The sequence below is a fragment of the Pristiophorus japonicus genome, chromosome 1 (genome assembly GCF_044704955.1).
Source record: "Pristiophorus japonicus isolate sPriJap1 chromosome 1, sPriJap1.hap1, whole genome shotgun sequence".
Taxonomy (NCBI): domain Eukaryota; kingdom Metazoa; phylum Chordata; class Chondrichthyes; family Pristiophoridae; genus Pristiophorus; species Pristiophorus japonicus.
In genome coordinates, this window is record NC_091977.1 from 474581084 (window position 1) to 474596234 (window position 15151).

Here is a 15151-nt window from a genome sequence, read left to right on the forward strand (position 1 = left end):
CCCTCGAAGAATGTTACCCAGTCAGAGTTATGTAATGAAAATACTGTAATTGGAGCCAAGGAACTTCATTACGTTCCAGAAACAAAGATAATGAGGGAGAAATTTGCGACTCCTGTTCGTGCTTCCAGGGGCACTAATGGGATGCAGACGACTTCTCGCCCAGGGCGCGAGACCACTACCACCTCCCGCGAAAATTCTGTGGGAGTTAGCAGAGGCACAAACACGGTCGCACCCTACTCCTGCTGGTAGTGTGCTGGCATCACCGTGCACAACAACCTGTTTTTGCTCCGCAGCGAAAAATCGGTAACGTCCCATGAGACTGTGGCAGGTTGTGAACCAGTCCCCATCCACTTGTGGGGCGAAAATTAAAGGGGAGGTTTGTCGCGTACTTTTTTTTTTACAATGGCTGACTTACCGGTCGCGACTTTGCCTTGTCAAATTTACGGGGTCCGTGCTGCGATGTTGCAGCCCAGCACTCTGTTTCTGTGATGGGCTGCCGCCACGACAGCCAGCTCGCCGGTGGTGAAGTGGTGGCCCCTTCTCCCCGATGCAGAGTCGGCAGCGCACCCTTGCCGTTAACGGAAGGAGAGGGCCCTGTGCTCCCGCGAGTGCTACATGGCACTCCCCATAGCGCTGATAAATTCCCATTGTTAACACCCCAGTCCCGCCCCCGAGAGGAAGTGGAGCGTGAGACATTGCACTCCAGTCCCGTCTCGGGGAGCGGTAACCCCAATTTTGCAGCCGGCGCAGAACTTCACGCCTGCCGCAGGAAGTCCCGCCTCGCCTCAGTTACCGCCTCCAAATGGGGCAGTACCGAATTTCGGCTCCTGTAAATTTTATTTTAGTGCTAAATTCCCATTGCTAATGAAGAATTTAACAATGGAAAGATACTTAATTTTTTTTCTCTCTTTCAGTGAACTTGAGCAGCAGTACCTAAACTACTTGTACAGGTAAATATCATTAACTTCAAAAAGTAAATAGTTTGTGTACAATTTTACATCAGTAAACTTTTCAGATTTCAAGAAATGTTATATCTTCAGGCTTTGTTTTTTTCCCACCAATTTTTCTTCCCCTTGCATTCAACTCCTGCAGAGTACTGTTCCATGGCCAGTGACAGTCCTCTGATATCTTGCCCAAGTGCCTATTCTTCATATAAGCCTGCACAGAGAGTGGTAGGCTATTTGCCATTTGCCATAATGGGGTGGGGCATCATAGCCAACAACCATCCTGCCCTCACTGAAAACATATATTCTTTCCAACACAGATGACTAGCTAACAATCACTAACATAAAGACGATCTTCCCATCTCCCCCTAACCCCACCCCCCCCCCGCCACACATTTTCCGACCCCGATCCTGAGGTGATTTTGTAGTGATTTGAATGTTGTCCAAACAACAGACCAGCGATCTCAGTTTACAGAAGCCATTGGACCTCCTGGTCTCTGTGGCTCATTACAATACTGGGGAGTTCATGTACCCACTGAGCTGTCATGGGCGAGGGGTTGGAAAATTATCTGTTCTCCAAAGATGATGATGTGGCATTTCTGAGACACTTTAGGTACTCTGTCATGCTTTCTGTAGCTTGTTGCTTTATCTAAAGCATAGTGGAAGAATAGAATGGAAAAAAATGAGACCAATGCAAATCGTTGAGAGTCTCGAGGAACAAAGAGATCTCGGAGTACAAATACACAAAATGCTAAAAGTTGCAACACAGGTTAGCAAGGCCATAAAAAAGGCAAACCAAGCACTTGGGTTTATATCTAGAGGTATAGAATTGAAAAGTAGGGAAGTTATGTTAAACCTTATTCGAACCTTGGTGAGACTCCTACTGCGTACATTTCTAGTTGCCATATTATAAAAAGGATATAGAGGCACTGGAGAAGATGCAGATAAGATTTACAAGGATCATAAGAGCATAAGAATTAGGAACAGGAGTAGGCCATCTAGCCCCTCGAGCCTGCTCCGCCATTCAACAAGATCATGGCTGATCTGGCCGTGGATTCAGCTCCACTTACCCACCCGCTCCCCGTAACCCTTAATTCCCTTATTGGTTAAAAATCTATCTATCTGTGATTTGAATACATTCAATGAGCTAATCTCAACTGCTTCCTTGGGCAGAGAATTCCAAAGATTCACAACCCTCTGGGAGAAGAAATTCCTTCTCAACTTGGTTTTAAATTGGCTCCCCCGTACTTTGAGGCTGTGCCTCCTAGTTCTAGTTTCCCCGACCAGTGGAAACAACCTCTCTGCCTCTATCTTGTCTATCCCTTTCATTATTTTAAATGTTTCTATAAGATCACCCCTTATCCTTCTGAACTCCAACGAGTAAAGACCCAGTCTACTCAATTTATCATTATAAGATAACCCCCCTCATCTCCGGAATCAGCCTAGTGAATCGTCTCTGTACCCCCTCCAAAGCCAGTATATCCTTCCTTAAGTAAGGTGACCAAAACTGCATGCAGTACTCCAGGTGCGGCCTCACCAATACCCTGTACAGTTGCAGGACCTCCCTGCTTTTGTACTCCATCCCTCTCGCAATGAAGACCAACATTCCATTCGCCTTCCTGATTACCTGCTGCACCTGCAAACTAACTTTTTGGGATTCATGCACAAGGACCCCCAGGTCCCTCTGCACTGCAGCATGTTGTAATTTCTCCCCATTCAAATAATATTCCCTTTTACTGTTTTTTATTTCTCCCAAGGTGGATGACCTCACATTTTCCGACATTATATTCCATCTGCCAAACCTTAGCCCATTCGCTTAACCTATCTAAATCTCTTTGCAGCCTATGTGTCCTCTACACAACCCGCTTTCCCACTAATCTTTGTGTCATCTGCAAATTTTGTTACAGGGGCCTCTGTCCCCTCTTCCAGGTCATCTATGTATATTGTAAACCGTTGTGGTCCCAGCACCGATCCCTGTGACACACCACTAACCACCGATTTCCAACCTGAAAAGGACCCATTTATCCCGACTCTCTGCTTTCTGTTAGCCAGCCAATTCTCCATCAATGTTAATATATTTCCTCTGACTCCACGTACCTTTATCTTCTGCAGTAACCTTTTGTGTGGCACCTTATCGAATGCCTTTTGGAAATCTAAATACACCACATCCATCAGTACACCTCTATCCACCATGCTCGTTATATCCTCAAAGAATTCCAGTAAATTAGTTAAACATGATTTCCCCTTCATGAATCCATGTTGTGTCTGCTTGATTGCAATATTCCTATCTAGATGTCCCGCTATTTCTTCCTTAATGATAGCTTCAAGCATTTCCCTCACTACAGCTGTTGAACTAACCGGCCTATAGTTACCTGCCTTTTGTCTGCCACCTCTATGACTGAGCATGGTGTACTATCCGTTCTCCACCTCTCTGCAGCCTTTGACATGGTCAACCATATCATCTTCCTTCAACAACTTTCCCCCGTTGGTCCAGCTCAGCTTGTTTTGTAGATGTGAAAGGTGCTTTATAAATGCAAGTTTTTTCACTTTTTTTTGTCATTTGCAGTAACTTCACCATTTCTCTGAGTACATTGCTTCCTGTCCCATTATCTTTTTTTTTAATGTTTAATTTCTAAAACCTGTTTCCATCATCACTTATCAAGTTGATTCTGCTTATGGTGCAGATACTTCAGTGTCATGGCTACCGGAAACCTTTTCCAGACATTACACATCATCTGGTAACGGCAGGCAGTAACTGTTTAATGTCTATCCATTACCGAATCTAATGACAGAGTACTTGGCCAGTGACTTGTAATGATTTCTTTAAATTACACCATTTCATATCCTGCTTTTTAGGTTTAAAATTAAACAACAATCTCGGCCTACAATCTACAATAGACAGCCGCTCGTTTAAGATCAATTAGGTCATCCTTTCAGTCTAGTTTTGAAATGTTCCTTCAATTATCTAGCATGGCCCTGATTCAGAATCTGCTCTCGGTCCACTGAGTCTCGCTGTTTTCTTGAGTTTTGAATGAATTGAAGGATATCCAAAATTGGGAAATAGTATAAATTAGAGGAAAAATAACAGAGGTCTTAGTTGAAAAGCATTTAATCTATCGGTCCTGATTAATGTCTACCAACTTTTTGGGATGTGAAGCTCCTTTCATTGGCTGCAGTGCAATGACTATCAAAAAGCAATGCTCAGTGATTTGAAGAACTTAGTACTTAACCTGCTAATAAGCAGTGATTAGCCGAGAAATGCATTACATCTTTTCATACTCTGGTTATATTTTGAAAGAACTTTGCAAGCCAAAACATTAGATTAACCGTACATTTGTGTGGGTCAACTCATTGATGATAGCATAGTTATATTCTTCAAAACTTTTTTATGCTGAAATATTGATTTTACATGATTGTGTTGTGGGAGGGAAGCTATTCTTCAATGTCGAAAATGTTTAATTGCTTAAGGCACCACTTAGAAAAACATAAAAGTTACCACATGGAAGTAAGCCATTCGGCTCAACCGGTCCTTGTGGATTTTACCCTCCACATGGGAAAATAGATCAAATCACATTTACCCGCTCCGTTTCCATATCCCTTCATAGAAATACGTTGAAGTTACTTTACTTCCTCTGAAATGGAAGTTCCCACTGTGTTTATCAGTGCCAAACATAGCCCATAAAAATCAGTTAATTAGCAATAATAACTTGTATTGGAACATTTTTACTCACAGCATCTACAATCACAATTTAATGAGTCACCTCATATAATAAGCATTGTGATGTGCCAAAAGTAACAATAACTGATTATCCATAGTATAGTTTTAAGAATATAAGGACATAAGAAGTAGGAACAGGAGTAGGCCATTTGGTCCCTCGAGCCTGCTCCGCCATTTATAAAGATCATGGCTGATCTGATCATGGACTCAGCTCCACTTTCCTGCCCGCTCCCCATAAACCTTTATTCCTTTATCGCTCAAAAATCTGTCTATCTCTGCCTTAAATATATTCAATGACCCAGCCTCCACAGCTCTATGGAGCAGAGAATTCCACAAATTTACAGCTCTCAAACAAGAAATTCCCCTTCATCTCAGTTTTAAATGGGCGGCCCCTTATTCTGAGACTATGGACCCAATTTTGGTATTGCATCAATTTTTTTTGGAGCAAGTTGTTTTTTCTGGCGTAAGTTTAAAAAATGCCATTTTCCCCCAAAAATTTGCTCCAAAGTAAGTCAGTTAGGTACGATTTTTTTTTTTTCAAAAGGGGGCGTTCCCAGACACTTATGCAGTTTTGGCCATTTATGTCACTTTGGCCAACTTAAAACTTACTCCAAAGCGACTTAGGTCAGCGTATGTGGCCAGCTCTGAAAAACCTTGCGGGCAGTTAAGAAATCGGCGCAGGTTAGTACATTTAAAGCACCAAGACTTACAAAGCACTAAACAAACCACAAAAAGTAATAAGCAATCAATCAATAACAAATAAAAAATAGAAGTCCTACCTTTATGCCAGAATCAAGTCCCCCACCACCCTCCCCCTCCCCCACACCAAAACACACTTTCTCCCTCCCCCAACCTCCCGCCCCAATCAAAACTCTCAAGCACAACCATCAATGAATAAAAAATAAAACTGAAGTCCTACCTTGGGCCGGGAACTGAGCGGGCCGGCCGGTCGGTGCGGGAGGCCACTCGGCCAGGGATAGGGTGCGGCGAGATCGGGGCGTCCCTTCAGCTGGGGATAGGGGCTGCGAGCATCGGGTGCTGCTCACAGCCCGCAGGACACGCTGGGAGGGCAGGAGCATGCGCGCAGGTGTTTTCGGCACTGGCCTGTTGCTCCGCCCCCCACTTCACAATGCACACCACGCTGGGACTCGGGGGACTCGGAAGAGCGGCCAGGATGGGGCGACTTTTTTCTGCCGCTGTTTCCAGCGCGCAAAGTCAGCACACTTAAGGTAAGTGCGCTGAAAAAAGGGGAAGGGCAAAATTGAGCCCCATGCCCCAAGTTTTAGTTTCCCTTATGAATGGAAATATCCTCTCTACATCCACCTTGTCAAGCCCCCTCATTATCTTATATGTTTCGATAAGATCACCTCTCATTCTTCTGAACTCCAATGAGTATAGGCCCAACCTCGTCAACCTATCTTCATAAGTCAACCCCCTCATCTCCGGAATCAACCAAGTGAACCTTCTCTGAGCAGCCTCCAATGCAAATATATCCTTCCTTAAATACAGAGACCAAAACTGTACACAGTACTCTAGGTGTGGCCTCACCAATACCCTGTACAGTTGTAGCAGGACTTCCCTACTTTTATACTCCAGCCTCCTTGCAATAAAGACGAACATTCCAGTTCGTTATCCGAGCTGTATTCTGGACAATTTAGTCTTTCAGAAAACCACCACCAGAGTCAAATACGAGAGAGACCTGCCCTTGTTACATTGTCAAGTTGATACATCAGTAGAAAAAGGAGAGGGACAAACTCACTCATCTGTCACATTCCTTAACAGGGTCGCCAACTAACTGTGTGTGTGTTGTCTACATGAACTTTTGTTTGTCACGTTTTGTGGCACTGTTGTCAACTTTCCCATTATGAATTCCTTTGTCCATATTTATGAAGGAAGCAGCCTTACATAAGAACATAAGAATTAGGAACAGGAGTAGGCCATCTAGCCCCTCGAGCCTGCTCCGTCATTCAACAAGATCATGGCTGATCTGGCCGTGGACTCAGCTCCACTTATCCGCCCGCTCCCCATAACCCTTAATTCCCTTATTGGTTAAAACCTTTGTAAACTTGTCTAAATAATATTACACTCTCCCACCGATAATAGTTCTATTGTGCCCCAGTTTTACATTTCCTAGCCCCTCTGTTTGCACTGCAGTAAATGTCCTCCTTCCGGAATAGCTCTCCTCTGCTTCCCAGAGTACTGTGTTACTATTTTATCAAAGCAATGATTGGATGAGTTACATGACCATGCAGTAAGGTTTCAGCATTGCTTTATAATATACGAAGCAATACTAAACCCATATGGTCATACAGTAGACACCTCAAAGCACTGGAGAAGTACCACCAGTGCTGCCTCCGCAAGATCCTGCAAATCCACTGGGAGGACAGACGCACCAACGTCAGTGTTCTCGACCAGGCCAACATCCCCAGCATCGAAGCACTGATGACACTCGACCAGCTTCATTGGTTGGGCCACATTGTCCGCATGCCTGACACGAGACTCCCAAAGCAAGCGCTCTACTCTGAACTCCTACATGGCAAGCGAGCCCCAGGTAGGCAGAGGAAACATTTCAAGGACACCCTCAAAGCCTCCTTGATAAAATGTAACATTCCCACCAGCACCTGGGAATCCTTGGCCCAAGACCGCCCTAAGTGGAGGAAGAGCATCCGGGAGGTTGTTGAGCATCTTGAGTCTCATTGCCGAGAGCATGCAGAAATCAAGCACAGACAGTGGAAGGAGCGTGCGGCAAACCAGACTCCCCATCCACCCTTTCCTTCAACTACTGTCTGCCCACCTGTGACAGAGACTGTAATTCCCGTTTTGAACTGTACAGTCACCTGAGAACTCAATTTTAGAGTGGAAGATTTTGAGGGACTGCCTATGATGCTGATGGAAGGTTTTAGTATTGCTTCGTAGTAAGTGACAGCAATGGATAGTTTTAGCAACTTCTTTATCTTTCCTCTGATTACAGTGTGGTGCTATTGATCTCTGCTGCTCATCCTGCAGGTATTTAAGGCAACTTTCATTTTAAGACTAATGTTAACAGATATTCTAAGTATTTTTAAAGTCTTTTTTGTTAGTTTAGTTTTTAGATTAGTCTACACATATTTTCATTACATTCTGTAAGTATCCCATTTACCTTGCTTTAGCTTCATGCAGTGCACATTTTTGTAGTTTTGATGGCATTTAAGCATCTATCTGGCACAGATTTTCAATTGTTGCACTTTGCTGACATTGGTAGTCTTCATAAGTATGCAAAAGTTAGTCTTAGAACACAAATAGGACCCTGGCGTGATTTTAACTCGCAGTCCCAGGAGTCTTGACCAGTGCTGGAAAAATCTGGCAGCAAACCGATCGGGGCCAGAAAAGGCTCGGGTGGATAAATTGTTTTTAATTTTTAAAAAATGTAATGGTTTACTTGTGCGCCAGATGGAGCTGGAGTGCTCCTCGGGGGGCCTCACAAGGAAACCATGGACCTCCCCTATCCAGGCTTTCCTCCTTCCCTCGACTGCAATTGCCTCCCCATACTCCTTAGCCACTTGCCTTGGTGCTTAGGACCATTACCCTCGGGTCCTCAGTGATGGCCGCTTACAGTCTGAAATCCCGTTCCCATCTGCCTGCCATCGACTGATTTCTATTGAATTCGGATCCCTCAAATGTGGAAATGAGGCCCGGGAGTTAAAATCGCTCTGGTCTCTTGTGACGTGAGCCTGCCGCTCACTCCGGCCTACACACATTGCACTTATGCCGGAGTCGAAATCAAAGCTATTGTTTCACAGGCATTGGGAAAAATTTTAAACCCATTCGTCCGGAAACTAATGGGATTGGTTGCAACACTGGATTTACAACCTGCATGATTTTTATTCTCCATGGAAGCCAATGGTGAGTAATACTGGGTGGGGTGTTAAACTGGCATTCCATGCGATCCCATGGGTTTCTCACCCGATGAATTGGGTTAAAATTACCCCCCATTAAGTGAGGTTACGTTTCCTGTTTTAGTTACATCAAATGGATATGTACGTGAAAAATGTGGTGAATATAATTCTACAGTTGTGTACATGTCACTTTGGCAATTGTTATGTATGTAACTATGTAATACTTGCCACCAGTGGGTACGACTGTTGGAGTCCTAATGGTCACCCGCACACACTTGCAGGGCCAGTATAAAAGGTTGGCTGCCATGTTGTTTAGGCATGTTGTTTAGGCATTCTGGAGTTGTAATAAAGAAGACTAAGTTTAGCTCACAGTACTCAACCTCGTGGACAACTTCTATACACAACAACTGGCGACAAGTAACAAAATACAAACCTTCACGCAACCATGGCTGCCATTGGAATATTAGAGAGGTTCATAGAGGGTGATGATTGGGAAGCCTTCGCGAGCGTCTCGACCTGTACTTCGTGGCCAACGAGCTGGAAGGAGACACTAACGTGGCCAAGCACAGGGTGGTTCTCCTCATCGTCTGTGGGCCTAAACTATCCAGCCTCATCAAGAATCTGCTCGCACGAACAAAACCAACGGAGAAGGAATATACAGAGTTGTGCACGGTGCTTCGGGACCGTACCTCAAGCTGAAGGAGAGTATCCTCATGGCCAGGTATCGTTTTTACACGCACCATCGCTCCAGGGGCCAGGACGTGGTGGATTATGTCACCGACCTGAGACGCCTCGCGGGACCTTGCGATTTTGGAGCTGCGTTGGGACAAATGCTGCGGGACGTTTTCATGCTGGGCATCGGCCATGAGGTCATTCTTCGAAAGCTGCTGGCTGCTGAAATCCTAGACCTGAGCAGGGCCATCACGATCGCCCAGGCATGCATGGCCACGGACAATAACACCAAACAGATAGCTTCTCAACACCGAAGCTCACCGGCAAGTACTGTGCATAAAATGACGTCGCTAGCAGGCCAAACTGCATGTGGCAGGGTCTATACGTCTGCGGCTACAAGACCTGTGATGACTCGGAGTCTGATATTGGGGGTGAATGTGAATGTTGTGTATAGAAGAAATCCGCGAGGTTGAGTACTGTGAGCTAAACTTAGTCTTCTTTATTACAACTCCAGAATGCCTAAACAACATGCCTAAACAACATGGCAGCCAACCTTTTATACTGGCCCTGCAAGTGTGTGCAGGTGACCATTAGGACTCCAACAGTCGCGCCCACATGTAGCACAATGTTGGCGCTGCGGGGGTAATCATTGGGCCCATCAGTGTCGATTCAAGCACTACGTGTGCAAAGGCTGCGCAACGATAGGGCACCTCCAGCGAATGTGCAAACGTGCTGCAACATACCACGTGGCAGAGGATGATCGATCTGGCACAGATCACGCAGCACAGGCAACTCAATCCGAGGAAGAAGTGTATGGGGCACATACCTTCACCACCAAGAGCCTTCCTATAATGCTGAAAGTCAAATTAAATGGAGTTGCAGTTTCCATGGAGTTGGACACGGGTGCGAGTCAGTCAATAATGAGCCAGAAGGCTTTCGAGAAACTGTGGGGCAATAAAGCATAAAGGCCCAAACTGAGCCCGATTAATGCAAAGCTGCGTACCTACAACAAAGAGCTCATACCAGTCATTGGAAGTGCGGCAATGAAGGTATCGTATGATGGAGCTGTGCATGACCTATCATTGTGGATTGTTCCAGGCAATGGCCCAATGCTGTTCGACAAACACTGGCTAGAAAAGATTAGATGGAATTGGAACGACATCAAAGCATTATCTTCAGTGGATGACGCCTCGTGTGCTCAAGTGCTGAGCAAGTTTCCCTCGCTATTCGAACCAGGCCTCAGCAACCTCACAGGCGCCAAGGTACAGATCCATCTTGGCCCCGATGCACTGCCCGTCCATCACAAGGCTCGGGCGGTTCTGTACATGATGAGGGAGAAAGTCGAGATCGAACTGGACAGAATCCAACGCGAAGGAATCATATCGCCAGTCAAGTTCAACGAGTGGGCCGGTCCAATTGTTCCGGTGCTGAAAAGCGATGGCACGGTCAGAATCTGCAGAGACTACAAGGTAATGATTAATCGAGTCTCGCTACAGGACCAGTACCCGCTGCCCAAGGCGGATGACCTGTTCGCAACGTTAGCAGGGGGTGGGGGGCGGGGGGGAAGTCGTTCATCAAGTTGGACCTAACCTCCACCTACATGACACAGGAACTGGCTAAATCTTCGAAAAGACTGACGTGCATCAACACACACAAAGAGCTTTTTATATATTACAGGTATCCTTTTGGGATTCGTTCGGCTGCAGCCATTTTCCAGAGAAACATGGAGAGTTTGCTGAAATCTGTTCCGTGCACCGCTGTGTTTCAAGGCGACATCCTGATCATTGGTCGTGACACCATTGAACATCTACACAACCTGGAAGAGGTTCTAAGTCGCCTTGACAGAGTGAGACTCAGGCTGAAACACGCCAAGTGTGTTTTCCTGGTGCCAGAAGTCAAACTTTTGGGGCGAAAGATTGCAGCGGACAGCATCAGGCCCACGGATTCAAAGACAGAGGCCATCAAGAATGCACCCAGACTACAGAATGTGACGGAGTTGCGTTCATTCCTGGGACTCCTCAACTATTTCGGTAACTTTCTACCCGGGTTGAGCACATTGTTAGAGCCTTTGCACATGTTGCTACGTAAGGGTGACGACTGGGTTTGGGGCAAATCTCAAGACACAGCCTTTGAGAAGGCCAGGAACCTGCTATGTTCAAATAAGTTACTCGTGCATTGTTATGTATGCAATATAGGTTCAAACTGAGTACTGTTTAACTAAGCAAGGTACAACCTTGACACTGCTTTATTTAGGCCCAAAGTGCCTCTCTCTCAAAATGGCTGGCCTTTTATACCTGAGCAGCATCCATGTGCGTGCTTCTCAGTGGCCTCCAACAATGGTGCCATCTGGTGGCTACAAACAGAATGTACATACATGACATACACTATGACCCATGTAAATGTTTAATACTAGCTTGTGACTCCTCATCATACGGGGTCAGCTGTGTGTTACAGCAAGCCAATGTATCGGGCATCCTCCAACCAGTTGCATACGCGCCTAGAAGTCTGTCTAAGGCTGAGAGAGCCTATAATATGGTGGAGAAAGAGGCGTTACCCACCACTGGGGTTGAAATGGTGCAACCCGCAGACTTGCTCTGGTCATGGATGCTTTTGAGAGCGAGAGGTCACCCGTCACAGCTCGCCAGATCAGGACCTGGACCAGCCAGTATCCTGTGCTATCATTAGTAAAGAATTGCATCCTAAACAGGAACTGGTCGGCTGTTCCGGGGAAATGCAAGATGAAATTAAGCCGTTTCACCGACGCAAAGATGAAATGTCCATCCAATCGGATTGCCTCTTATGGAGTAATCGCGTGGTTTTGCCAAAAAAAGGGCAGGGAAATTTTTATACGTGACCTACACAGTACCCACCCAGGCATTGTCATGATGAAGGCAATTGCCAGGTCGCATATTTGGTGACCCGGCATTGACTCGGACTTGGAGTCATGCGTGCATTAGTGCAACACTTGCTCACAACTGAGCAATGCACCAAGGGAGGCTCCACTGAGTCTGTGGTCGTGGCCCTCCAAATGGTGGTCCAGGATCCACGTAGATTTTGCCGGCCCCTTTCTGGAAAGTCGTTGTGGACACTTATTCCAAATGGATTGAATGCATAATCATGTCATCCAGCATGTCCACAGCCACCATTGAAAGCCTCCAGACCATGTTCGCCACCCATGGCTTGCCCGACGTCCTTATCAGCGACATTGGACCGTGTTTTACCAGCTCGGAATTCAATGAGTTTATGATCCGCAATAGCATCAAGCATGTCAGGTCTGCTCCGTTTAAGCCCGCATCTAACGGTCAAGCGGAGCGGGCAGTCCAAACAATCAAGCAGAGCATGAAACGCGTGACGGACGGCTCCCTGCAGAGACCCAATTGTCTCGCATTCTGCTCAGTTACCGGACGCGACCCCACTCGCTCACCAGGGTTCCCCCGGTAGAATTGTTTATGAAGAGAGCCCTCAAAACCAGGCTCTTCCTAGTCCACTCGGATCTTAATGATCACGTGGAAACCAGGCGACACCGGCAGAACATGTATCGCGCGGCTGTTTCACGTGACATTGATGTTAACGACCCTGTGTTTGTCCTGAATTACAGTCATTGTCCCAAGTGGTTTGCTGACACTGTTTTGGCCAAGGAAGGGAATAGGGTGTTTATAATCAAACTGTTAAATGGACAAACATGCAGAAAGCCTTTAGATCTGACCAAATTGCGATTTACTGACAACCAGGAACGACTTGAAGAGGACATCGGCATCGCCGATTCACTAATACATACCCAACCAGCAATCGACCTCGCTGTCAATCATGAAGATGAACCCACTGTTCCTGACAGTCCGGTCAGACCAGCCGCGGTGCAGTGCAGCAATGGTCCGGCCAACTCACACACGCCAGGGTTTGAACTTAGTCGATCAACCAGGGAGCGAAGGACTCCGGATCGCCTCAACTTGTAAATAACTTGTACCGAAGACTTTGGGAAGGGGGGAAGTGATGTTATGTATGTAACTATGTAATACTTGCCACCAGAGGGCGGGACTGTTGGAGTCCTCATGGTCACCTGCACACCCGTGCAGGGCCAGTATAAAAGGTTGGCTGCCATGTTGTTTCGGCACTCTGGAGTTGTAATAAAGAAGACGAAGGTCACACTAAGTTTAACTCTCAGTACTCAGCCTCGTGGAGTTCTTCTATACACAACAGCAATAACTGTTCCTTTAAAGCTAGCCACGAAGGAAATCAAAACATTATACCACAGCAGTGGATAGAGGAGTGTTAATTATATCGGAGGCACTGTAACGGAAGCTTTGCACCTCATGTGACATTGTGCTTATTAAGGTTCTCGGGTTAGAACTCTCTACTTTCACCCAGCTGACCTTTCAGATTCCGCCTAAAATGTCTGAAGTGTTCCTTCCTTCAGTGTTTCTCAAAGATCCTAGCGTTTCCTCTAGTTTGCCCTGGTTTTAATCCGTGCAATCCACTTGAAATCGGCCAAACCAGCACAAAGGATTTTGGTATTTTAAGTGCAAATTATGTCGAGTGTAAATGTAGGTTCTCGATCTGCATGATGGTTTAAAATCCCTTGCGCTGGAAGCCTGCCCCACCCACAAAATGTTCCCCAGATCGAAATAATGACCATGGCAAGGTTTTGCTGATTGCACACGTTTGCGGCCGTTTGAGGAGGGGCTTCAAATTGCGCTCATTTTTTTTGGTGTACTGACTCCCATGTGATTCTAGCCGCCTTGCAGTGACCAATCGTTTCAGTAAGGTACAAGCCTACAGAGAATAGTTATTTACATTGAGCCATATATATGTTAAATAGTTTAATACAGTCATATTTACATTATTATCTCCTTGTATTGATAGGAGTTTCCACTTTGTTTATTTTTTGTTGAATTATAATCAGTTTAAAATGGCGCATTTTCCTGCCATCCCTCTGGTCTTTGTAATGCTGGAGGAAACGAAAAAGGAGGAGAGAGAGCTGCGGAGACTCGAAGCCCATAGACCCGAGGCTCAACAAGGCAGAGAGTTCACCCCATCCGTAGTTACTCTGCTCGTGTTTAGAGGCCTTGCTTGAATTATGAGAAGATGTCAGAGGAGCTGATCAAGCGCCATCTGCGCTTCACCAATGTGGCATTTAGCCAGCTCTGCGATTTACTGCGGGAGGACCTGAGGCCTCGATTGTCAACCAGCACGGCCATCACCATGGCGATGAAGCTTTCAACAGCTTTAAATGTTTATGGCAGTGGCTCGTTCCAGGCATTGACAGGAGATCCTGTGCTGGATCAGCCAAAGGGCTGTGAAGGCCAGCACCCGGCCCTGTTCTGCAGGGTAAATTACTTTATTACACGTGATGTAACACTCGTGGAGCGGCGGCAGAGGTCACTGGAGTTTTATAGTATAGCTGGCATCCCAAAGGTGCTTGGAGCAATCAGTGACTCTCACGTGGCATTGAAGATTACCTGTGAGGACTCCGAGCTACCTGAACAGAAAGGTGAGGAACTTGGACATAACTCGCATATTCAGGAAAGATGATCGACCTGATAGTTGCCTAATTGGAGACAAGGCCCTATGCCCTGCTGTCGTGGCTGATGACTCCACTTTGAGCACCCCAATGAGGCAGTGGTGCAATTTAATGAGGCCCACGTGCCCACCTGGCAGATCGAGCCATTGAGGGCCTGAAAAACTGCTTCAGGTGCTTGGACAGATCCGGGGGCATACTGCAGGATTCTACAGAGAGCGTGACCAGGATCATAGAGTGTGCTGCGCCTTGCGTAACTTTGCTCTTGAGTAAGGTCTGGACTGGGAGAGGTGGCCATCGTGCTCAACATCGGGCCTTGGGAACCGGAGTCGAGGGGTGCTGAGCCTGTACAAGAGGCAACCACTCAACAGGGCAGGACTGTCACGGCTTATAGAGCATAATGAACCACACTTCATGCTTGAGGTGT

The 15151-nt window shown here is 46.3% G+C and overlaps 1 protein-coding gene across 5 annotated transcripts in view; it reads left to right on the forward strand.

Annotated features, from left to right (window-relative positions):
* LOC139276483 (UDP-N-acetylglucosamine transporter TMEM241 homolog) overlaps positions 1-15151 on the forward strand; it is a 243578-nt gene that overhangs the window by 76352 nt on the left and 152075 nt on the right. For all 5 annotated transcript variants that reach the window (XM_070894555.1, XM_070894586.1, XM_070894564.1 and 2 more), the window contains 2 exons: positions 915-950; positions 7634-7668. In XM_070894555.1, coding sequence (XP_070750656.1) covers positions 915-950; positions 7634-7668 — 71 coding nt within the window. The remainder of the gene's footprint in view (positions 1-914; positions 951-7633; positions 7669-15151) is intronic.